Source organism: Maniola hyperantus, chromosome 20 (genome assembly GCF_902806685.2).
Source record: "Maniola hyperantus chromosome 20, iAphHyp1.2, whole genome shotgun sequence".
In the NCBI taxonomy this organism is placed as follows: domain Eukaryota; kingdom Metazoa; phylum Arthropoda; class Insecta; order Lepidoptera; family Nymphalidae; genus Maniola; species Maniola hyperantus.
The window spans coordinates 7978240-8005033 of record NC_048555.1 but is presented as its reverse complement, the minus strand read 5'-3'; the positions used below and the strand labels follow the sequence as shown (position 1 = coordinate 8005033).

Genomic DNA, 26794 nt, shown 5'->3' with positions numbered 1-26794 from the left:
GGTACCGGTGGTACCTATGTTAACGGACTTTGAATTTTAAGTTTTTTTATTAATCTGAATTTCCCATGTTCATCCAAGGAATTTTATAGCAATTATCAAGTTATTGTGATTTCCAAATTTGTTTCATGTTTGTGCTGAAATGTGATTAAGGAGTAACTTTGCTGTTGATTTTTCTTATTATAATTCAAATTGTTATGCATTATTGTATTTAAAGTACTTCAACTGTGGATACTCTTTTAATATAATTGCTTGTTACCAAAATGAACGATCCGTTGGCTGGTAAGTATATATTTTTTTATTTATAATTTGTAAACAGCTTTTTAACGTCCTCTCTTTCAATAAAAATCAATTTAATTTCAGTAATATACAACGAGGGGTACTGGCGAGTTAATGTAGTATCGCCCATGTTCGACTTACAATACAATATAATTAAATTAAAACAATACTCCACGAAAATTCGTCAAGCACTAGTTAGTCGAGTGGTTGATAGCTCAGATCTGATGGTATCAATCGAAAATTTACCCTTGTTAAAGTATTCAAACGAAGATCCTAGTGCTCTTAAGGTAGGTAAATATTTTTGTTTACCTACATATTAAGTTAAGTATTAAGTTTACAACACATTCTACACTTTTCAAATAGGTTACCTACCTAGGTTGGTGGCAAGGTTTTCGTAACTTAAATTCGTATCTATCAGCAGCCTTAACCTTCAGCAGCATGTGCTTGGTGTATCATTCTTCTTATTCTTTTACATCATTCATAAGTCATGACTAGTGCAAACTGCTAAGAGATTCTCAATGAGAGCGCTCAGTGTGCAGTGGCATTACAACAGATTATAATGATCTGGACGTAGTTAAAGTATCCCCTATCCTAACTAAGCTTAACTGGCATCCCAGAAGAACATTAACTTTCATGATGCTAGAAATCTTATTCATATTTTCACATCATAATAAATGAAATAAAGCGGTGCTAGCCTAGTGGTTAAGACTTGGTTTCTGTTTTGGGAGGTTGGCGGTTGGATCCTGGGCATGCAACTCTTGTGTGAAGTCTGCCAAACTGCACTGCACAGTGTGGTGGATTATGGCCAAACCCTTATCATTCTGTGCTCAGTAGTGAGCCGGCAGTGGATTGATCATGATGATGAAGAGATTATGTGTTTCCGCAGAATGAAGTATCCTTTAGATTGCCAGCTATCCGTGAGGCAAATTAATTTAAATGAGTTCCTCATTTAAGTAACATGCCATTTTCATGTCACTTCCTTTTCTTTTTTGTACCACCGGTCTTGTAAATAAATGATTATATATTTATTTATTTCAGATAACTGTCAAAAATAAGGTCACAGAGGTCTATGTAGCAATCTTTCTTTCGTGGGGCAATGGTATAACTATAGACAATGCAACTACTCATTTACCCTACATGCTGGAGCGTGGTGGCAGGAGGATTGTAAATATGGCTGTGAAAAATACTGTGCAAGCCCTATTTGATTGTATCATATTGCCAATCAACTTCACCCAGGTGAATTATACGAAATTGTGATATCACTACAATCTATTTATCTTCAGCCAAACAAAAATTAAAAATGCAAACAAGTAGTTTCTCACAGAGATATGCTAGATGCATACTTTCCATGCTAGTCTTTAACTTTAAAGCTGTTAACTGCAAAAAATATTTTTAGGATTCCGTACCTCAAAAGGAAAAACGGAACCCTTATAGGATCACTTTGTTGTCTGTCTGTCAGTCAAGAAACCTACAGGGTACTTCCCGTTGACCTAGAATCATGAAATTTGGCAGGTAGGTAGATCTTATAGCTGACATTTGGGGTAAAATCTGAAAACCGTGAATTTGTGGTAACATCACACAAAAAAAATTAAATTGTGGTCATGAACTAATTAGTATTTTAAATTTTCGAAGTAAGATAACTATATATCAAGTGGGGTATCATATGAAAGGTCTTCACCTTTGCATTCTAAAACAGATTTTTATTTATTTTGATGTATCATAGATTTTGAATTATCCTGCAAAATGTCGAAAAAATACGACTGTAGTACGGAACCCTCATTGCGCGAGCCTGACTCGCACTTGGCCGGTTTTTCAAGTTTTTGTCAGACTCGGATACTGAGGGTTCCGTACTACACAAGAAGTAAAACTGTAAGAATCACTTTTGTTAACAAACGAAATTCTAGGTCGACGGGAAGTACTCTGGGTTTTGCTGACAGATAGACAGACAACAAACTGATCCTATAAGGGTTTCTTTTATTCTTTTGAGTTATGGAACCCTAAAAATGTAGGAATTTTCAAAAACTGTTTGAAATTACCCAAATTTTTCTGAAAAAGAATGCTACATAGAATCAAACTTAAAACTAACTAAAAATCCTTTTTCTACATTGCATTCTTTTAGTTAGGCTTTTTAGTTAAAGCACAGCAGCATGGCGCTCAGGAGATTCTTATTGCAAAGTTAAATGAAACAATGACAGTTGAAAAGCCAAACTTTTGAATTCTAGCATTTTCTGTTATCTATACTTCTATACTAATAAATAATGAAGTGTCTGTCTGTAATTTCGTAATTACTACCTCATATTAAGCTCGTACGGTTAATTGAACTGTACCATAACTGAATCAAACTTTTTTTAAATTTTTGTCTGTCTGTGTGTCAGTTTAAACGGGCTAATCTTCGTAACGGCTGAACCAATTTCTTTCACAGACAAGTAGAGGATTAACCAAGGAGTAACATAGGCTACATTTTAACCGACTTTCAAAAAAGGAGTAGTTGTGTTTTTCTACCTATGTACACAGAAATCTCCGAGATTTCTGAACCGATTTGCGTAATTTTTTTTTAATCGACAGAAACCTTGCGAAATTGTCCTATAAAAAATTTTTTATATTTTATACATAATGCTTTCAAACATACAGAGAGTTCAATCCATGTAACGCGCCCCACTCTTTTTCTCAATAGTTTACCGTACATGTGTGCTATGTACTGTTAGGATAAGTTCTATCATAATGCACCGACAATAACGTGAGCACACACACACACACAGAGACGAAGATAAATTGGGTAAAAATTACTCCCCGCACCCCGTAGTTTCCCCGCACGAAACATAGTGGGGCGCGTCTTCGTGGATTGAACTATGTAAGTATACCAATCACTTTCAGGGACACCTACTGGACTTCATGTTTAACTTTATAGAAAACGATAACTCACGGAGTACCAACCAGTTTGTGCTCACATACCGGACTCCTCAAGTTAACTTTAAGGATAATATCACCATAAGTTTTGAAATTGGTGATATACGCGAAATATGGAACAGGTAATTTAATTGTTACCATTTTATAAAAATAACAGGCTTTTTAAACATGTTTCACAGTAGAGGGCAGGAAATATTGTACATCAACCTTTAAAAAGAGATTTCGGCTTCGTAGAGCGTTGTCTCTGTCACTCATATCTATGTGACGTTTGGTCTGTCTCGACGACAGAGACAACGCTCTACGAATATCAATAATTTTTATGAATATTTATTACTAGCTGATGCCCGCGACTTCGTACGCGTGGATTTAGGGTTTTAAAAATCCTGTGGGAACTCTTAAATTTTCCGGGATAAAAAGTAGCCTATGTCCTTCCCCGGGTTGCAAGCTCTGTACCAAATTTCGACAAAATCGGTTGAACGGTTAAGCCGTGAAAGCTAGCAGACAGACAGACAGACACACTTTCGCATTTATAATATTAGTATGGATTACGCACTGCACTTCCGTCATCAGTGAAAATACCTCGGAAGTCGGATGTGCCTTGGATTCAAATCGGACATAAAATTCGCGCAGCTCGACAGCGGGCGGGGCGGGGCGTGGGGTGGAGAGTACTGACGTAAGCTGTCAGTTTACTTTTTATTAAGACTATGGTTTACTTCCATGGACCTATATATACATAAATACTTTTTACTTGGTACCTACGGTGATTTGGTAGTTTTAGAGACCATGATTTTTCCATAAATTTGAGGTTTTGACAGTTTTGTATAGGCAATCTGTCAATACGTCAAACCTATTCTTCCAGTTAAAGTAAATTTGGCGAATGAAAAATCAGCCCTTAGTGTTTAAAAAAATATTTGAAGCCATTCTAAGGAATTTTTTTAATTTTTAGGGTCAAAGAAAGCAACCACGATCAAAGCAGAAGACCTTTCGTCGCTTACCAAATGATCCTGAACCAAATATGTTATATGTACACGCTAGAAGTGACTTTGTTGCAATTGTATGAAGTAGCGTTACCAACAGCGGTGGTGAAAAACTCCAGTAATATGGTGAAAATGAAAACACCGGAAATTGTCAACTCAGTTTTTACGATTTTAAATGAAATCACACGTGAAAGATTTCAAATAGAGTGAAGTTTTCAAGATGACGAAGAGGACTAGCTAGCTTGCATGACTTCGCATAGGTAGTTTTAAGAATTAACATCTCCATATTCATGGTACTGATTTAGTTGTGCTCTTCTAAGCACAACTAAATCAGTACCATCGACGTCGATTCTAATATCTGTCTCTGACTAAATTTAAAATATCTGAAACTTTTTCTTTTAATATTGCTAAAAATATAGCATATAGATGAATTTTAGAGGAAATACGATGGCGTAAAGGCCGAAATAGACAATAGAGATGCTGCAATTTTGAACCTTCAAAGAGATAAGATAAACAAAAATATATTGACAGCCAATCAGCTAAAGCGCACACCAGTTTGATGAAAAAGGAGAATGACTTTAGTCTGCGGCTCAGGTGGGAGCGGGGCGTCCTGCAGGGCGGCCAGCGTGTAGAACAAACTCTTCGGACGCGTTCCAATCGAGACCGGATCGGAGAGTATGGCATCACACCCGCTGGCTTCGCCGCAGGATGCACCCGCTCCCAGCTGTTCAGCAGACTAAGAGTGCCGGCGAGGAAATAGAATCCTGAAAGAAAGCTCTGAGCAATCAGGAGCAAATCGCAAAAATACATATGCGACCATCGACCTTCAGGAGAAACTTTCGCTTATGGGGGAGAAGGTCCAGAAAGTTGTGGCTACAAATGACGAATATAAAATGAAAAAACTAGGGGAAGCCACCTCAATGTTCAAAAACTTAACAATAATATACGTAGTTAGGAAAGCTTCCAGAGATTGCCCCCTACATTCAAAGTTTTCACCTCTTAAGTATTAGTGTAGATAAATGTATTTAAATGTTTATTAAAATAAGTATAAATTATATTATGATAGTCATTTTATATGAAGCAGTTTATGCTTCACTGTGTGACGTCCTTGTCTATGATATGGCACTAAAATTTTGTTATGTAATAGTTAAACTTGAATAAAACTTGTAAAGAACTTTAAAGATATAAGTGCTCTCAAACAGAGGGAGTATCATTGGAAGGATTTATTTTAAACTATAGGTATTAGCTTTTTCCCGCGACTTCATCCGCATGATATAATACGTCTCATAGACACGGACGCCACACGGTGAAGCATAAACGACTTCATATAAAATATTCGTGATGTTTTGAATCCGTGCCTCGTACGTGGCACGGCTGGCGCCCGCCACGTGTACATAATCATCCCTTACGATGCGCGTCGTGTGCACGGTTCGTGCGCGTGCGCTGGTGTAGATCAGCCATATTACGAAGTGACGTTAGCTGTGTTGTCAGAATATAAAGCTTATAAGTACTAGGTGTTATATATATGTACCACTTCTATAATTGCCAGTAAAAAACAGGGGAGAGGGGGATTATGAAAATAATAAAAAGAAAGAAAACCAATAACTTTTTCAACATTTATTTCATGAATTATGCCTTACAAACGTGTTCGCATATTGTAATCTTACAAAATATTACTACATCATTACAATGTGCTAGACTTAAAGTAACCTAGTTCAGTTATCATGTCTTCAATATTATCTTGCAAGCAGTCCTTACAGATCACAATTTCGTCTTTCGGTATATTAAAATCTTGCGAAGCTTTTCCTCAAAGCTATTTCTTGTGCTAATGTAATCACTAGGCCACCACCTCTCCATATAAAGGTGCAAGCACATTACTGAAGTGGTGTGTTTAATTGCAAGACAATTTCGCGCTACGATGGGCTAGAGTTATTGTGCCTAAGCACCGTCAGACTAATGGGCACGTCTGATATAAAATGTACAAGTTCTATCGCCACACGCTCACAACACAGTAATGTGTATGCCGTTAAGACAGTCAATAATATAAATAAGTATGTTTTTATTTTATTTCTATATTATTAACTAAGAAATTCTCCGGCGGATAATCTAGTATAAGCTCCAAAAAATGTATAACATAATATAATTTTTTATTACAATAAAATATAAAAATTAAATAAACATCTTTAATTAACAAAATGTAAACATGTGTTAAAACACATTATTGGTTAGGTTTTTATTTTATTTTTATTCAGATACAAGTTGGCCCTAGACTGCAATCTCACCTGGTGGTAAGTGATTATGCAGATGGAAGCGGGCTAACCTGCAAGGGGTATGGCAATTTTTATTAAACCCACACCCCTTTGGTTTCTACACGGCATCGAACCGGAACGCTAAATCGCTTTGCGACACGCTTTTAGCGGTAGGGTGGTAACTAGCCTCGGCCGAAGCCTCCCACCAGACCAGACCAGAAATAATAAAATTCCAAACCCCTGCCGGGAATCGAACCGGGGACAGACTAATTAAAACAACAGACATGTCAAGAGAGTAAACAGAAATAAGTGATTTCTTTCTGGGCAAAGGCATTACGCATTAATCATATCACTTAAAAATTCACAGCATTTTAATACTAAGCCAAGTTCTCACCTGATTGCTAGGCCAAGTTTTCGCATTGGACCAAGTGATGCTGTTTTATATTATCTGTACAATAATTTTCAATATGATGTCAATAATCGTCCTTATACTTTAAAAATAAAAACCATGGTCAGCGAAAGGTCCTTAGCCCAGCAATTTGACAATATAAACTAAGCCTTGGGAGCAGCTGCAAATCTTGACAAACCCCCTTAACCAGTTATATTAGTAATTAGAACTTAACATACTTGAAATTATTAGTCACCATTGCATATTTTGTATTTGGCTCAAGTTAAAATGAAGTATGTTTAGCAAAAAAAAATTACATGCTTTTGTTTGGCCAGCAATCAATGAATAAATGCTCGGTCAAATTGTTATAGATCTATATCACACAGTGGGTGCAAAATGCAAATGATAAAAATTATTTTATTATTGAATTTATTAAAATTATATTCAACATTTGTGATTTTCACATCGACATTTTAGGGAGTAGGTATAGTACCTACGCGATAGGTCGAGATGTCTATCGGGGTGAGGCAGGAGGACGCCGCACACACTCGCATGTTACCCTCGCTCGCCCGCATCGGGTTAGCGCGGGGGCTGTGCGGTCGTGCGGGGCGGTACCTCCCCGATTGCCATCTCGTCCTGTCGCGTACTATAATAATATTATGTTCTATGAACCATGACGTCATCGGATAAAATAAGTCCATTTTTAGGGTTCCGTACCAAAAGGGTAAAACGGGACCCTATTACTAAGACTCCGCTGTCCGTCTGTCTGTCTGTCCGTTTGTCACTAGGCTGTATGTATCTCATGAACCGTGATAGACAGTTGAAATTTTCACAGATGATGTATTTCTGTTGCCACTATAACACACAATGCGATGCGCGGCTTGACTTCAAGCACGTAGATTTTTGCTTGAGCCAAGCACTTTGACAGTTTACAATGTTTGCTTGATGCCAGAGTCAAGCATTTACGTGCTTGACGGTGATTGATGCGATGTTATATTTTTGCTTGACAGCGTCGCTATTTTCGAGATATGAGAAAAGTGCCGTTTGCTTGATCAAGCAAAACAAAACTATGTGCTTGACGTCAAGCAATAAATGTCTAACTACAGAGGCAAGTCTAAAAGAAAATTTACACAAACATTACAATTTCATGAATGATGAATAATATACATAAAATACAACTATATGATTCCACGCCTGGTCCATTCTTACATTTACTCATTAGTACCGATTCTGATGGCAACTAAATTTTAGATTATATGCATCTTTTTCTGACCAATGTAATAAGAAATGGACAGACAAACTTGCTTTAATTTTAAAAACTGTCAAACCTCGTGACTTTAGGTGCCAGTCTTGAGCATAGGGTGTTTAAGTCCCACAAAAATTTGAAGTACCTACCTATTAATTTATATAAAATTCATTTTCCGCCCTTTTATAGCAATATAAAAAAGAAAAAGATGCAGATAGTCTAAATATAGTTTAGACTTAGAGAGAGTTTAACTCTAGAGAAAGACATCAGAATCGACGCCAGTGTTTGGTTACGCATAATGAATTTACTTAGACTTTACTTTAGATATTTATGATAGTAAGTATAGCTATACGAGAAATTACTGCCACTACATACATAGTGAACAAAAAAAATTCAAACAAGGTTTTACCAATGTCTTAATATATAAAATATCTATATATAGCTAAGAAACAATATTTTCTAGAAGATTAAAGAAACGTCTAAACTTTGAATAATCTGTGTACAGTAGCTGGCAGGAAATGTTGTACATCGACCTTTAGAAAGAGATTGCGGTTTCATTCAACGTTGTTTTTGTCGTAGAGACTAACAAAACGTCACATAGGTATGCGTGACAGAGATAACGCTCTACGAAGCCGAAATCTCTTTCTAAAGGTCGATGTATAATATTTCCTGCTGGCTACTGAACTCCTTTTATTAAATGTCTTAGTTATGAATATTACTAGGGTACGTTTACATTATTCCAGTAAGCTGTAATCATTTCATCAAGTCAGTTAGTTTAGCAGTCTATTTATGTTGGTTGGGTTACTTCATAATCGTCAAACTATTCATTGCAATGATTGATGCAGGTTTTCCGGAATCGATCTAAGGTGATTGTGATCATGAAACCATAGCACCATCGGATCTGGATTTATATAAACATATCGTTTTGTAAGATTAAATAATTAAATATAATATTATTCAAGTAAAAATAGAGGTCTTGTAGTATAAAATGACTAAGTTATCTTTTAACTGGCAGGTATTTTTCAGGATACCTTAAATTGAAATTACATAAGATTCGTTTCGCATTTTCACTATTATAGCGAGTTGAGATGCAACAATTGTAGCATAAAAATAAAACTAGGTAGTTAATCCGTCGTGCAGTAAGTTTCGTACCAAAGTTTGTTGCACACAGCTGCACCTCTTCTGAAATCGACAATTATGAAATATTAATAACTAGCTGATGCCCGCGACCTCGTCCGTGTAGATTTAGGTTGTTTAAAATCCCGTGAGCGCTCTTTGATTTTCCAGAATAAAAGTTGCTTATCTCGCTCTCTAGGTCTTTAACTATATCCATGTAAAAATCACGTCGAACTGTTGCACCCCTCGCGCCTCTCTTCCCGCCTTCTACACTCCTGTCCCGCTTGCAAGTTATAGTAGGGGAGCCCAAGAGGGGATTTTGGGATTTACTCGAGCGCGTCAGATTAAAACAAGGTAAGTTAATTAGATGCAGAAAAGTGTGCATTTCATTGATTTGACAATTTGAGCGTGACAAGGAAATGGGAGAGTCACAAAAGTTCAAAAATCGGCCATGTCTTTTGGTTGCGTCCCAATCGTCAGTTTTTTGAATAGAAGTTACTTGAGGATTCACAAAACATCCCTTCTCAATATCTGACGCGCTCGATAAATATTTTTGGGTCTTTTTTGTATTTATAGCCTCGCGCTTGGCTGCAATTAGACCTGGTGATAATGCAGCCTAAGACGGAGCGCCCCTTTCTACACCTTCTTACGACCACCTCCACCATGCAAACCGGCAGATAATATATTTTTGCGATAAAAAAACACATGGGGCGCATTATATACCTACTAGTAATATCTAAAGCGCTAGAGTATTTCTTTGTGACTATATATATATATTTTTATACATTTTTGAAAACCTGTACGCGCTCTCCCCACTAGTGAATGGGGTTGTATAGCCTTTTTTCTTTTTAGCGCCTAATCTTTACAATCCAATAGGTTCCCACGGCGCGGCGCTCGAGTAAATTCCTATTTGGCCTCTTGGGCTCCCCTACTATTAGTAACATACCGATTTCAAAGCCCAATGTAAATAGTAAGAATGTTAGCAGGATTTGGATTTTGGAAGCAAGCGGCATCGCGTCAGTTTAGTCGTTCATTTTTCTAACCGACTTAGTAGAACACACTGCGATTTTGGAATGCAATTCTTATTTCAAAGAGTCGTCGTGCTCATTTACCAAATTAAATGCGTCACAATATTGTATCTCTTTATACTGAGTATGGTCGTGTATCACCGTATAGGGCGGCCTCAGCGTGTGCAGCGCAGCACCTAACAGCAGCCGCCCGGCGGCGCGCCGCCCGCGCCTGCGCCCCCCGCACCGCCCGCGCCTCCTGTCGAGTGCTGCGGACCGATCTTGATGCCGTTCGCCTGTCCCACACATAGCATCAAATTACCACAGTGTAAGGGCGTTTTGCACTTGTATTCGATTCGTTCTTGTGGTTCATGAAAATACGATTCGAAATAGCCAGCTATAAATGTGTGCTTCATTTTCGTGTTTTTATATTCGTGAATTTCTCACATCGAGTTAATCGTAGCTCAAAGTTTTATTTTTAAGCATTTTGTGTCATCATTCGTCATACACACGAGCTAAGGTACCAATTACAATCTGGGTATCTTTAAAACAAGAGTGAATAGGCATCTTCTAGGTAAACGCGTCCCATCCTAGGCCATATCATCACATTCCATCAGGTGTGATTTTGGTCAAGTGTGTGCCTATAATCTATACTTATAATAAAATGAATACAAATAAAAATAAAACTGCTTCACACATCACCTCATTGTTGATGTCAAAGACTCCCTCCTGTATCTTCTCGTAGATCTCTTTGGCAGTGTTGATGAAGGCCTCCTCGACGTTGGCGGCGGTCTTTGCTGACGTTTCCATGAAGACCAGCCCGTGTTCCCGTGCGAACGCCTCGCCTTCCTCTTTTTTCACTTCGCGCCGCGATTCCAAATCACTGGAGTAAGGGACATAGTCCTCATCATCTCAACCCATTGTCAGTTCACTACTGAGCATGGGTCTTCTCTCAAAATGAAAAGAGTTTAGTCAACTGGAAATGCAAGCCAAGTGCAAATTGGCAGACTTTACACATCTTTGAGAACATTACCGCAGGGATGCAGTGAGTGTCAACATTGTGTAACTGATATTAAATAGCTTCAAAAACAAAACGTTTAAAAAAACCGGTAAAGTGCGAATCAGACTCACGCACCGAGGGTTCCGTACTCAGGTGTTTTTTTCGACAATTTGTATGATAAATCAAAAACTATCATGCATAAAAATAAATAAAAATCTATTTTAGAATGTACATGTAAAGCCCTTTTATATGATATCCTACTTGGTATAGTTATCTTACTTTGAAAATTCCACTCACCTCCACCCCATTTCCTATGGTTCTTTCATGTTCCACATTATACATTAGCCACTTACGACCATGTCAGATCAGTTCAGAATTAAAGTGTCATTGAATAAAAAAAACATGATGTAAGCATCTCACCTCTTATTACCAATAAGCATGATAACCATATTTGAATTGGAATGCTGGCGGGCGTCTTCTAGCCATGTTGTCAAATGGTTAAACGTCTCTCGTCTAGTAATGTCGTACACGAGCAGCGCACCCGCTGCGCCCCTGTAGTATGATCGGGTGATTGACCTGCACAAACACACAAAAAACTCAAAGCCATTGCATAAACTTCAGCGACTAATTAATTAAATAATTGAAGTAGCTATTTATACATATCTCAATCCTAAACAAAGGTTTTTGGGCCTTGAACTAACTCAGAAACGCGTGACGTCGTCATCAAAACCTGCGAGATCGCGCGAATTTTTTAACAAACTTGTCATGTGAATCATAAAACCATAATCTTTACCATAGGTTGATTCAGTAAAACCTGCATCAATCACTATTACAATCGCAATTGTTGTAGTTGGCTAAATTTGTGGTATTCGTGTTGCAACAATGCATTGTAGCCAATAGTGAGCGATAGGGTACTTTTTATCTCAGAAAATCATAGAATCCACTCAGACAAGTTGCGGACCCATCAGCATCGACCCCAACCCATCTCTTTTGATATAAATCGTATGTGTGATTTCGTTATAGGCAGTGCAACCTATTCACGTTCAAGAAGTTTTCATTAGCATGTACTTACATTGTGTAAAACCTTACATCCTGTAATAAATTATAATACAAAGTATTCCCTATATTTCTATATTTTTGTGGCACATGTACATAGTGTAAAATGCAGTTACCTAAATGCCTCTTGACCCGCAGTATCCCATATCTGAAGTTTAATTTGCTTGCCATCTATGGTGATCATTCGGGCACCAAACTCAACACCAATGGTGAGGTCATGGACTGGCTGAAATCTTTTGTCTGTGAACTGGAGCAGCAAGCAAGACTTGCCCACACCTGGAAGTGGATATAATCCCACATGTTAGGACTGCTGGCCTTGTACCTGTGCAGTAGGCGATTTATCGATCTATTTGATGGTAAGAAGAGATGATGGTGATGTCTATTGGGCTGAGCCTTGGTTTGTTCAGTATACCTTTCGACCAGTCTTCTAAGCCAGTTTATGCTCTTTACTTCAGCGCTTTGATACATTTAAGTTGATTAAGTATTGATTTAGGATTTTCTAGTACTTGAAAATTCATTAATTCTTTTTTTGGCAATTTTAGGTTGTTACATTTTAGCATAACTGGGTCCAATGGGCCCTAGCATCACTGCCACATTCATTCGTAATTTATCCTCAAGACCTATTAAGATGATAAATCTGGCTATAGCCTGGAGTACCGGTTCCTTGATATCAGAGGAAATAAGAGAATCAATAATATACACTAATACATTATTAATAATTATGTACTATTTCTTTCTTTCTAAGTTTGTATTTTTAATAAGAATGTAATTATTGCTAATAACTCTTATTAAAGACATGCTGTTACTTTATAACTGTACTTGTTTCTAGTCTTACTTAACTGTACACCAATCCTATTAGTATTACAACCTCATAAATCACTCTTCAGTAAAGACATACAGTATGAAATTTCAATTTCATGCATATTTTTTCTTATAAAATAGGTATAAGTAGGTTCCTCAAAACATTTTAATTACTTAATTGAGTAGTTAATCAAATAAAATTAATAATACAGATAAACATATTATTAAGAGCAGTAATAATTGTATTATGCATGTTTGAGATGCTATCATAGAATACTTTCATTTTCTGTTTTCCTTGTAATATTAAAGTTACAACAAATGATCAAAATCTCAAGTTTTTAGACCCGTGGGTTTGACAAGTATGATGATATTATGTGTCTGTTTGCTTTTGTTTAATATAAGTGATTACTTATTATAGGGCCAACAAAAGATTGCGTTTATAAATTCTGTCAGTTACATACAAAATAATATTGTGTGCCCTCTCGCACACATTATTTGCTATTGAAATATCAAAAACGCAATCTCTCATTGTCTCTACATTAATACAACTTTTTTATACAAATAGTGAGCAAACAAGCAGGCAGGTCACCTGATATTACGAGATTACCACCACCCATAAACATTTGCAACACCAGAGGAACTCCCAGTATAAAAATAATGTGAATCAAACTCTAAACAAAGGAGTTTATCATATCATTTCCAACCACATTACTTTATGATATCATTCTATTTGATTATTAAAAATAAATATTAGTTTATATCTATAAGTAAGACATTGAGAACAAAGTTTCCAGCAAGAATACAAAAAAAAGTTATTTATATTGGAATTGTAAAAGGTACAGTTTGTAAATAAAAAAACAAAGAAAGACCTTGACATAGCAACAAGTAATATGATGATTGATGACTTATATTGATATCAGTTGTGCAACCAAAACCATTGTTAAATCAATGTGAAAGTTTTTAAATCAACACGAATTTATAAACTATAGTTTACATTACAATAAAACAGACACTGATAACTGAATATAATATGCGCCTCAACACACTTGTGTACGGCGCAGCGTAGGAGGAAGGAGAACTTCATCGTTTTGCTACCTTTGAAACGGCAATCACCTGTGTATGCCTAACGAATACTTGAATATATAGCACTATGATCGTTTCCTAACGTGTTTCCATTATTTATAACTCCTTATTAAGAAATCCAACTGTAAATTCTACATGCAAAACAATCTAATGAAATAAAATCAATACCTGTGTCGCCGATGATGATGTACTTAAACAAGTAGGCGTAAGCCATTTTAGAGACTGTTGTTCAAATTTATAATGAAATGGAATAATAAAACCTGATCACTAAACTTCTAAAACACTTTCCTTGTTCTAATAAGACGCAATTTTTAATTATTAATAGTATGATATCTTACAGCTGGTAGGAAATTCAATTTCAATGTGTCACTGTGAATGCTGTGAATTGCACTGTCAAAGTCAAATCTGTCAAATTTCGAAAATTGATAGTTCATTAATTAAATCGTTAATCGTTCATTTTTAACCGACTTCAAAAAAAGGAGGAGGTTCTCAATTCGTCGGAATCTTTTTTTTATTCTTTTCATTCATTCTAGATTAATGATTAAATACATTATCTCTATGGTTAAATGCCTAGATTATATATCAGAGGATAAATGAGGATAAAAGATATATAACGCGTATTTAACTCCTCAATAGTACGATTTTAGTCCTTATTTTAAAAGTGAACCCACGGAGCTATTAGTATATTAAATCTACGCGACCCCCCGACTTCGTTCGTAGAATGGTATTTTTTTAAACATGCTTTACAGCTCTGGGTACTAGCCTTAAAAAATTCTATGAAAAAAAGTAAGTGTCACTGCTGTTGTCAAACTTTTGTCTAACGAAATTGGTTTGTTATTAAATTTTAATAAATGTTTCACTTCCCTTTATTTAGTTAATAATTTAACTAATGAGTATAATCTATTACGTTTAATGTAAAGATCTTGTATGTATTTTTAATTTAGAGAATAATAATTTGTGATTAACCTTAAACTGGACAACGCCGAACACTGTTGATACCATGTTGATACAATAATAATATATTTGTAGTGATGGATTCTCCCGATGAGTCAACTTTATCGCGAAATCGCGGCAAACATGATCGTGAAAATGAGATACCTAGAAACTGTAAGGGCACGTCGAAACAACCTGGACAGGGTGACTGTGATGGAAATGTGTTTACATCAATGTCACATGAATCTGATTTACGTTCGAGGCCTCTGAACGGTCCGCGAGCTAGGAGTTTGAATTCTTTGTCCAATAATGAGACTGGGCAACCATCTAATAGACTTATGGAAAACAATTTAAGACAAGAAAGTAGTAATACCCCACAAACGTCAAAGAGTGTGAACAAGTTTAGTGTTAATCAGTTTGATCTTATTAGTGCCTCCAAATCTGAGACAAATGCCCGTGATAATGGCCTAAGCTCCGGTCAGGATAAGCAAACATGTCAAAAACACAAGGTATGCTTGGAATCTGTTAGTAACTCTTACAGTTTGAATGCCCCTTCGACAAGCGGGGCTTCCACCAGCAGAATTGGTGAAGTTTTACCAGATAACAGTGGTTTTAGGGAGAGTAGGAAGAGGCCATCAAGCTTAAAGTTGAATAAACCTAATCTTGAAGCTAATGACAGTTCTAGTGATACAGGGAATGATGATTATTCATTAGGTTCAGAAGATGGTTGTATTTACACATATAGAGGTGGAGAGCATTTGGCTGACTTGCCAAGCTCTTTCTTTAGCTTGGACATGGGCTTGCCTTTGGATAGGCACCTCCCATTGCTTCCAAACTATCCAGTTGCTCAACCGGCCGGTCAGAATGCTAGGGAACATGGCTCGAGAATATCTAGCCCTGATATGGATTTTCTGGAAATGGACTTTGACCCTGGGCCGTCATGTGAAGTTGACACAGGCGATGAGTCCACTCCTGATGCTGATCTGGATGTTGAGAACATGCATGAGGAGGATGATCCAGTTATCATTCGAGGGACATCTCCAGAGTACTTGCCTTGTGTTGTGCAGCCACAACCAATAGCTGGCGCATCTACTTCTCAAGCAAATGTTGAACCAAATTATAACAATGAGCCTTCTACTAGCAGAGGTGCAGATCTGGTACAAGAGCCTGACAATGCAAGAGGAGTCCAGACATATGGGCCATATATAACACATGTAAATGTTAGGGGTGAAAACATTCTTGTTCGCAGAACTATGTCAATTTGCCCGAGCAACAATATTGTTTCGGTGCATGCATCTAGTGGAGATTTAGTATCACCAAGAGAAATATTAAATTGTGAGTATTTTTAATAATGGCTAGTTTGTGATTTATGCAGCTAGCATTTTCTACAGTTTTTCTACAGTTCTTAAAATTTTGATTAATAAATGCTAAAATGCTGATTCAAATGTGTGTTGTTATTTGTCAGTCAACCATTGGCGTTGATTCTGATGGTTTTCTCTGAACTAAATTTAGAGTATCTTAATCTTCTTCTTTTTACTTAATACTGCTTAAGAAGTATGAAAAATGAATTTTAAAGACTTAATTTTAGTGTACTCTACAAAAAACAATAGGCTCATGACTGACACCTAAAGTCACGAGGTTTGACAGTTCTAATTTAAGTTGTGTCTATCTTTTTCTTATTACATTGGAAAGAAAAAGATGGGAATATTCTAAAATTTAGTTGTGATCAGAATCAGTACCATTGTTTGAAATTTTATTAAATACAATTTAATAATATAAAGTGTGAAATTTTAGACGAAGAGGAACATGCAGAGCAACCTTTGGCCTACCAAATTAATCAAGGGGAGCGGCCGGCGTTTGACTCAGTTAATCTGTCGTCTGCCTTGTACCATGTTACTATGGCCAAGAAACTGATGGTTGAGAAAATTGTACCTGATCATTCTATCGAATGTCATGGTGCAGCATCTATGGTAAACTATATATTTCTGGCTTACTTAACAACATGGATTCTAGTGACCAATGGCAATAATGAATATCATTTTTTTTTATTTTATGTTAGTTCTTCTTCTTTACGTTCTTTGCTTTTTCTCGTTAGAGGAGGAGGGAAGGAGTCTTAAAAAACTTTTGATTTTTGATGTGATGCAAGCCAAAATTTTTCAAAATCAGTGAAACAGATGAGGTGTAAAAAGCTAGCAGACACACAGACAGACAGACACACTTTTGCATTTATAATATTAAGTATGGATCAATTTTTATTAGGAGCAGGAGTCCAAACAGGCTGATGCATCGAGCGAAGCTACTGTAGCTTGTGTGGAGCCGCCGCGATGCATGGTTTGGTCGGAACGCGAGGCTTGCGAGCGACAAGTTACCCAGATCGGCACGTCAGCTTGCGGGGCCACGGCTGTCGTTAACACATTTGTAAGTTCATTTTAAGAGTGCTCTTCATGGTCGGAGCAAGTCGAGAGCATGCAGGACCAGGAGTCCAAACAGCCTGATGCATCAAGCGAAGCTATTGTAGCTTGTGTGGAGCCGCCGCGATGCATGGTTTGGTCGGAATGCGAGGCTTGCGAGCGACAAGTTACCCAGATCGGCACTTCAGCTTGCGGGGCCACGGACTATATGATCAAACCCTTCTCATTCTGAGAGGAGACCCGTGCTCAGTAGTGAGCCGGCGATGAGTTGATGATGATGACGACGACGATGATATTTATTATTTTAGGTCATAGTTAAGGAGAGATAAATCTTTATCCTTTTAATATTATGTTTATAGATTGCATTGGGGGTACCCGTGGACATAGAAAGAATTAATTCCGCCGTTGGAACAAGACTGAGAGCGAACAACGCATCTTTGCCGAGGTAAAGGCATCTTTGATCTAATCTCTCTGCTGGGCAGGTCTCTGCTCTTACGCTGGTCAATACAATCAAGTTTACTGTCAAGTTTGCAGCGGACTTGACGTTAAACTTGATCATGTTAGCGTTAAATGTTTCCGTAAAGAGTAGCCATGCCGTAACGGCGGCATTCCGTCCTCTAAGCAGTTCCGTAGAACAATGGACCAGCGAGGAATGCTTGCCTTGCAGTGCGGATCGTCATGGAAACAACGCTACGTATTACGTATAAGCATTAATGTAATTTTGTATTATTTTATATTTCAATTTCTTATCACTAACTATATTATAAATGCGAAAGTTTGTTTGTTTGTCCTTCAATCACGTCGCAATGGATTGGCGTGATATTTTGCATGGGTATAGTTAAAGACCTTGAGTGACATAGGCTACTTTTTATCCCGGAAAATCGAAGTGTTCCCATGGGATTTTTAAAAACCTAAATCAACGCGGACGAAGTCGCGGGCATCAGCTAGTTATTAATAATTTTCGAAATCATTTTTTATTCTTTCGCCATTTCGCCACTCACACCTTTCACTAGACAGATTCTGGGAGCAATCATTTCTAATTTGGTGACATTTGTAATCTTTAGAAAATGTAATTTGTTTATAATTTTAATTGAAATTGACATAATATTATATTGAAAATAGCGACTACATACAATTTAAAGTGAGTAGTTCGATACTGCCCGCAACAGCTCGAACTTCACGTCTCGCAGTACCACAGTCCGTCGTGACAACGGCTCATGCACTGGGTTGAAGAATCGATAGTCCAAATCATCGTAATAATCGTATGTATTCGCTATTTAGATAATAATAATAAACCACGAAATAAGTCTAAAATCATTCAAAAATTTAAAATTTAAATCATTTATTCAAAATAGGTGCTATTGATAGATAATATTATAGTGGTGACATTAATTACGTAAATATAAAACTAAAGCTACAGTGCGACAAGGCTATCTTGGCGCGTGGCGAAAATCGGAACTAACGTTGCCGTCAAGTGTCCGTTTTGTTCTTGTTTGAATATTCTAAGGCTTTGTTCTCCAACAGCGCCCCCCTGTCAATGTCATTCAAGTGCCAAGAGAGCCTAGTCACTCTGTACGAGGGTTAAGTCTATATGGTGAGATTGATATATTTTAATTGATGCATGCGTGTTTATGACATTCCCGTTAATTTGAATATGTCCAGGTACCTGTTGTCGAGGGCGGTGGCGGGATGCACGGCTGCTGACTTGGTGGCGGGGATACAGAGGGCCTCAGAGGGCCTCGTCACTGCAAGGTTCTTCCATACGCACCCAGAAAGGGCCGTCTCTCTGTCTCACTGGCTCGCTGATTGGATATCACTGGGTAAGAATTTATTCTATCTCTCTCTGCATCGTATTCTTTTTTAAGGTTTTATACCCGAAGGGTGCTAAGGCTGCCTATCCACTAGAGGTGCATAAAACTCCCGCTCCACTTCAGTGGACAAGGATTTGCGGACTAGTTTAAAAAAATCATGCATTTTAACGCGGAGCGGGACCGCGCAGATGAGTAACAGCAGTTAGGTGGAACGGGAAAGTGGAGCGTGGAAAGCGAAGAACTAAACCAACTGCCCGCCGTCAGTAGCTCAAATTACTCGTCGCGTGCTCGCAACCTTGCTCCGCGTAAGAAAAAACAGTCCGCAACTCCGCTACCCATTACTTCCCTGCTCCGCTCCGCTACCTAGCTCCGCGTCTATGAGCAGATACAGTAATCGAAACTAGTAAATAATTACTAAAATAAAATAAGTACTTAGAAGTAGGTAACATTGGTATAATAGTGCTTTATAAAAGGGTTTTAGGATATGATTTACTTAAATATATATTTACTTGAGTAATTACGTGGCCTTAGATGTTATTAAACAATTTACAGCAGGTGATTGAGGTTTTTTATAATTTTTATGTCATTAATTCCATTGAACCATCGCGCATCGACTCAATGTTAGACACATTTCCAAAGTTACACGTAGCTACTCTGTTGTACCTACCAACTCAGTTGGTGATTCTTTTTGCCCTCGGCACTATTTATTTTTCATAAAAATCTGGTAGCACTGGTAAAGTCAAAAAATGTTGTTTAATTAAAAGTTCGACTATAACAATTGTAATATCGTCGATTTAGGATCAAACCGCGTTCCCTCACTCTGCTACAGGACTTTTTACCAAACGTCAAAACGCTTGCTTAGTGGGAGCTTGTATGAAATAGAGAGATATGAAGTCATAAACGTTTGATACAATTACAACAACAAACAAATACAATGACGTACTTTTTTAGTTAAATCGATAATTTAAATTGGCAGGAAACTTAAGACTAACAGCGGACGTAGATTTTACGAATTTCGGTAGACCCTCTATTTCGAAGTGCCTGTAGTTCCCTCTATTGAATGTCTGAATTCTGTTTAGGTGCAGTACCAATCCTAACCCTCAACCTGCAAGTAGGTTGTGAAGGCGACATCCCCGACGCGTGGCATCATCAGATGGTCTTTGGGGTATCATCTCAGGGTGTCTACTTGACCAACCCTGTTGAGTGTGTACAAGAGTCGGCCCTGTGGCCGCGCCTGACGTCGCCGTCCGTGCTGCTGGTGCGGTCGAGGGACATCCTCAGCAGGTTCACTGACCTAACGCCGCTCATGGTTGTGCCTGATGAACGATTTCACACTTTCAATGTTCTTGGTAAGTAAAAGTTTAATAAATTGGGACATAAATCTTGCCGGATGGGTCTGAACCGTCGTCCATATATTTGTGAAAATATAAAATTGTGTATTTGTGCTTAGTTTTTTCAAAAATGAAAATAAACTTGTTTCAGGTCAAGTGGTGAACGTGATACGCGAATTTCGCGCCAACGGCTGGTCCGAACATGGAACGAGGACCCGTCACATCCGCATTCCGGCCTCCTACCAGGCAGGCGTCACCGTCGCCGCCCTCACAGGCTCCGAGGCGCACCGGCGCCTGATGCACGCGCCACAGTTGCCCGTACTGGCGCCCGAGACGGGGCCTGCTTGAGGGCGACTGCTAGTGCTACGGGTGTACATGGTGAGTACCTACCGAGCGGCGGCAAAAAATCAGCGTTCCCAAGAGAAAACTTGAAAATTCAAGAACCTAAATCCATGGGCATGAAATTTATCATTTAATAAAATCAAATGATGAATATATCATTTAATAAAATTAAATGATATATTCAATTTAACTTTAAAAAGGATTCGATTTCTGTTTTGTTTATTTTGAAAATCTTTTACTTACAGGTGAGCCGTAAAGTGATTAGCAAGACAATGATGGACAAAACATAATTACCTACATTAGGATTATTCCTCAGTGTCTGTTCTGACGGACCACAATTCAACTATAGAGCAGCAAAAATGTCGCCAGGCAGTGGTCGTGTAAGAATGGTCTATAGCTGATGCGTTGTCGCCGTAAAACTACTGAGTACGTTGGTCGCGCTGTGCTCGATCGCCGTTTAATTAATCAAAAAAGACCAGTTAAAAATTTAACGTACCGTTAGAACCACCGAATTTATGTAATTGTCTTAACATGGATACAATTTAATTTGTATACAATTCTGTAAAAATATGACGTAAAAAATTACGTAGTTATAAGGGATGATTTATACCAACACGCGCCGTGTTGGACAGACGCCACACGGTGAAGCATGAACTGCTTCATAGAAAATGTTCGTGATGTTTTGAATCCAGCCTGGTCCGCGCCTCGTACGTGGCACGGCTCATGCGCCACGTGTTGGCATAAATCATCCTTAAGGCGGTAAGGTAAATTAAGACGACTTTCACACAAAATGTATGCATTGTACTATATAGTTTGTAGGATACATAAATTATGTCTTTCATGTAGAAACAGGGTTTACTACTTTTTGGAACTATGTATTAAAAAAGTAAAGAACTGTCTCGAAGAAATTTTTAAATTTTATTTATACCTACCAAAGTACCTAGTAAGATTAATTATTATTATATTATCGATAGCAAAACAGTATTTATTTGTCATACAATCGACAAAACTGTCAATATGAACTCGAATATATATTGTTACTAATGTATATGTATCCTATATTATTGTGGATACCTTATTTATGTATCCTACAAATGTATTCCGTGGTGTACAAGCCATCTTAAAAGTAGGATTTTTTATAACTATAATCTGTATTTACATTTCTTTTTATTGAATTATGAACTGAACTAATAAAAAATGTACTGATTACTATCCTTGAAGGTGAAAGCCAGATATAGTCCGTACAAAATGACTTTTCACGCGCCATTTTAACTATAGATCAACGGTCATGTCAGAAGTACGGTTCACCTTTAAAATAAGGACTAAAATCATACTTTAGATATGAAATTTGGCACATAAAGTTAAAATGGCGTGTGAGAAGTCATTTTTACGCATTATGTTACGGTTGATTAGTTTTTAGAAAGCATTGGGAACTAATTTTCATATCATTAAACAGCTGTTAATTTTTTGTACATAAATATATTTTATTATCTCATCGAACTTGGTCTGGGACGATTGAAGTCTTATGCCCGGTTTCTGAGGTACTTTTGACAACGGTTTATCTATTCAATAGCGCTTTTGGTCCGATAACTCGAGGCATTGCGTTTTTGAACAACGCAATGCAAGATAAACTCAGTTTAAACTTAACTGGCCAATGTACGCCGTTTAACTATTCCATAAAGTTATTTGACGTTTCATCTGTCCGTAGGTAGTTCATGGTTTGCGTATTTTTAGATTAAGTCTGCGGCCGAGGTGGGAGTTGGATGCGTATTGCGGAGTGACCAGCGTGTAGAAAAAATCTCTAAATAATTACAAGAAATTGGAAGGAAGACATCAGAGAGTATGGCATTCCGCCCGCTGGCCGCGCCGCAGGACGCACTCTCCAGCTGGGCCGCAGACTTTAGCAAGGAAAAATCTAGCGGAATCCTGCGAGCGGCAAAACTCACGCAGTACTCTACTTCAATGTGTCGTATTGAAATGTTAGAAACAAGATCGAATTACCGGTATTTTCTTAACGCTACCAAAGTACCGTTATGTTAACGTTAAATAGTAACGATACCTATTCATCCATTAACCATAACACCTGACAAGTAAAAATACATTTAGTATCTTACTATCTTCGCTCGGCGCGCATTTACCGTTAATTGACGATAAAAATATAATGTTAAATAATTTTGGCATACTGCTACTATTAGTGTTTTACCTTTTTAATGTAGCAACCAAATGTTTTGTGGTAGTTTTGACATCAAAAGTTTTGTACCGGCCGTCCCTGGTTAGAAAAGTGCCATATTTGGGCGGACGAGACGACGTCCATGATTGCATTTATCTCTCCTTTACCAAAGCAGAACCCAAACGGAATTTCCATTGCATTCAGCTAGTGAAATTCCGCATGCCGAATTTCCGCTAGTTTGTTCCTACTTCAATTTAATTCGGAACAATGCAAAAATTAAGATAGATTTAAAAGTTGAACTATTGAATTCAAATTACCGTGTATTATAGAAATTTAATGCGATAAGTTTCTTAATACTAGAGATGGGTTGGTACTCGCAGACCCGAACGTTTATTGACGACTAGCTTATGCTCGCGACTTCGTCCACGTGGACTACACAAATTTCAAACTCCTATTTCGCCCCCTTAAGAGTAGAATTTTCAAAAATCCTTTCTTAGCGGATGCCTACGTCATAATAGCTATCTGCATGCCAAATTTTAGCCCGATCCGCCCTGTAGTTTGAACTGTGCGTTGATAGATCAGTCAGTCAGTCAGTCAGTCACCTTTTCTATATTTAGATTCGATATAACCGGCCGCCGCGATCCAGCGATCTAATGAAATGAAATAACTTTTATTTCGTGTAGGACAATTTGTGCGGTGCCATACAAAAACAATATCATCAAAGTCCTGTGCGTAGACTGTCTAATAAATTATATGTATTTATTTTTGTCGGGAAAAATCTAATTTATTTCATAAAGTGACTCGTAGTGTTATTTGTATCTTTTTGGATATTATTTACTAGATTAATATGCTATGTCTGAAATGTATGTACATATTATGTATGTTTGGAAAGCAGATTCTATTGAAAAGAACTGGCAAGAAAACACAAATGTTACAATAATGATATGTAGATAATTATCTACTAGAGCACTATACATGACTTTGTATAGTCCGCGACAGGTTGAGATGGCAATCGGGGAGGGAACGCCCCCCCTACACGCGCACTAACCCGCTGCGAACGAGCGCGGGTGACGTGCGGGTGTGCGGGGCGTCCCCCGCCTTATGCCGTGATTGCTATCTCGACCTGTCGCGTACTATAGTGGTCTTACAAAAGCGAACCAGTTTTAATGATGGTACTCCTATCCGTTAGTAATAATAAATTTAAAAAAAATCGCCCGCATTCCTTACTTCGTTGACCACCCTGCACTGCTGCCGTAGTAATAGAGATGGCCAGTAGTCAGAAAAGGCAGTTTTGAGAAAATGGCGCCTGAATTATTCTAACACTAGCCCGCCCGATGATGCCCGCGACTTCGTCCGCGTGGATTTACGTTTTTCAAAATCCCGCGGGAACTCTTTGATTTTCCGGGATAAAAAGTAGCCTATGTGTTAATCCAGGGTATAATCTATCTTCAATCCAAATTTCAGCCAAATCCGTCCAGTAGTTTTTGCGTGAAGGAGTAAAACAAACACACACATACAAACCTTCGCCTTTATAATATTAGTCGGGATGTTGTATTTATGAAAATACTGTGCACTCGATTTTCATGTTGCATACATGCATGCATGTTACACATAATATCTAAATAGGAAGAAAGATTTGACGAACATTCTATGATTGTTTTTTTAAAATCGACTTTTTGCCCTAGTTAGTTGGACTGCGAAGTTCAAATACGAAGTTTCCGCGGACCAACCCATCTCTACTTAAAGGTGAGTACTGACCAGGAGCATTCGTTTGTAAGGTGACAACTCGTATTCGAGCGTTACATCGGTGAGTATGTCAAGCCAAGCATTACATTGCGCTTCGTTTGTAATAAATATACGAATAAAACTTGTAAATAATCATACAACTTCGAACATTGCTGTAGGTAAACTAGAGAGTGCGGTAGTGTGTGTTACAGTACGCGGCAGAAAGTAATGTACATCAGCCTTTAGAAGGACATTTCGGCTTTGTAGAGCGTTGTCTCTGTCACTCGTGCCTATATGACGTTTTGTCGGTCTCAACGACAGAGACAACGCTCTATAAATCTGTTATCTCCTAAAGGTCGATGTATATTACTTTTTGCTGCGTACTGTACTAGCGTTCTTCCAATCATTACTTGCACCATCGTAATGTAATGCTCAAAATCAGATTTTAAATAATTACCATACATGTAAATGCTTTTGGTCTGTACACACTTTAACATACAAAACTGTATTAAAAATGTACAAATGGTTCTATGCTCTATCTAGTATGAAGTCATCTGTCAACTAAGCTTTGTAATTGGCTAAATTTTATTAGCCATCAACACAAATGTAAATAATTTCGTAAGAATATAATATTATGTATGTTAGTCAATTGGTGCTTGCTAGTCAAAATTAAATTAGCACATACGTCTATATACTCATTAACACAAGAAAACTACAGAAAATAATATTTTGTACACTCATAATATCGTATAACCTTTTAGTTAACTTCATGTATCTACTGCTCAAACATCAAATGTTAAATAAGGCATTAAAAACACACGCTGAGCGTTGTGTAGCCACTACTGGCATTCTATCACCAAAGCTTGAAAGCTTTGCGACGATTGTAACCACCTTTGGCTGACACTTTTACAGTGCGACAAGGCTCTTTTGGCACATTGTTGACATTGACAGGGGGGCACTTTTGGAGAACAAAGGCTTAGACTATTCAAAGATTCAAACGAAAGGGCAGACTTGACGGCAACGTTAGTTCCGATTTTCGCCACGCGCCAAAAGAGCCTTGTCGCAATGTACTATTAATCGTGTTCTTTCGCTTTTTTTGTGCGCATGAACATGACCTGCACATGCGCACAAATAAATAAAAAACACTCACTTTTTGTAGTACATAAATAAAATAATTAAAAATTTGAAATTGGCGCGCGCAACTGAGCACGCACGAATCGCGCACTAAAAATACCACAAATTAATTACCTACGCCAATCACAACTGTTGCGATGAGATAAAATCAATTAATCACAACTTTCGTGCTACCCCCGCATAAATGAGTGACGTGACGTGACGCGCTAATCGGGCACCGAATAACCGATATATTTGTAGCATTACCCAAGTACCGTTATGTTAACGTTAAAAAGTAACGATAGAGGAGTTCTCATTTTGATGCGTATTTTTTACCCTATATTGGTTAATGGCTAAGTCATCAGGACCTGCTTTACATTTCTGAGTTAATGAATCGTAAATAGGTAACTGATCGTATAAAAATTATATTTTCCTTATAATTATTATATTATTGTATAAATTACGCATTTTAGTTTTATTTCTTGCATCCTATTAGGTATAAATAGTTGCCATAAAAACATTACCTACTCATCATTGTATATTTAAGATAACTAAGTACAGTGTCATTTAAATAATGGAAGGTCATAGAATATACAGGCTGTTGATGGCAGAATTTGTATAGAAAATGTTTTTCTAAAAAGTGTCTATGAAACTTGATAATAATTTAAAAATCAAAGAAAGAAAGAAAAACTTTTTAAATTGTGCAACGCTTCGTGTCTCACACACAGACAATTTTTACTTTTTGTGGGTTTGTAGGTACCTACCTTACCTAGTATAGTACCTATATATGTATAGTACGTGACTGGTCGAAATGACAATCAGAGGGAACGCCCCCCCCCCCCCCCCCCCCCC

At 37.6% G+C, this 26794-nt stretch overlaps 3 protein-coding genes across 4 annotated transcripts; 2 read left to right on the top strand and 1 right to left on the bottom strand.

Moving 5' to 3' along the window:
* Window positions 1-51: 51 nt before the first annotated feature.
* LOC117992070 (uncharacterized) lies at window positions 52-6640 on the top strand. Its single transcript, XM_034979723.2, has 5 exons — window positions 52-279; window positions 361-563; window positions 1315-1512; window positions 3151-3305; window positions 4130-6640. Exons 1-5 carry the CDS (start codon window positions 261-263, stop codon window positions 4368-4370), a joined length of 816 nt encoding a protein of 271 aa, XP_034835614.1. The 5' UTR covers window positions 52-260; the 3' UTR covers window positions 4371-6640.
* Rab2 (RAS oncogene family member Rab2) lies at window positions 5763-14483 on the bottom strand. The gene is made up of 6 exons (XM_034979721.2): window positions 14275-14483; window positions 12339-12498; window positions 11587-11742; window positions 10869-11049; window positions 10329-10462; window positions 5763-9225 (listed from the first exon to the last, which is right to left on the bottom strand). Exons 1-5 carry the CDS (start codon window positions 14318-14320, stop codon window positions 10364-10366), a joined length of 642 nt encoding a protein of 213 aa, XP_034835612.1. The 5' UTR covers window positions 14321-14483; the 3' UTR covers window positions 5763-9225; window positions 10329-10363.
* LOC117992066 (uncharacterized) lies at window positions 14090-26407 on the top strand. 2 transcript variants are annotated; one of them, XM_069505291.1, is made up of 9 exons: window positions 14090-14140; window positions 15136-16374; window positions 16834-17009; window positions 17299-17457; window positions 17810-17895; window positions 19113-19270; window positions 20341-20610; window positions 20744-20970; window positions 21180-26407. In XM_069505291.1, the coding sequence occupies exons 2-8, from the start codon at window positions 15138-15140 to the stop codon at window positions 20938-20940; spliced, it is 2283 nt and encodes a 760-aa protein (XP_069361392.1). In that variant the 5' UTR covers window positions 14090-14140; window positions 15136-15137; the 3' UTR covers window positions 20941-20970; window positions 21180-26407. The 2 variants fall into 2 exon arrangements, with proteins under 2 accessions (XP_069361392.1, XP_034835609.1); XM_034979718.2 differs by lacking the exon at window positions 14090-14140 and adding an exon at window positions 14912-14935.
* The last annotated feature ends 387 nt before the right edge of the window (window positions 26408-26794 follow it).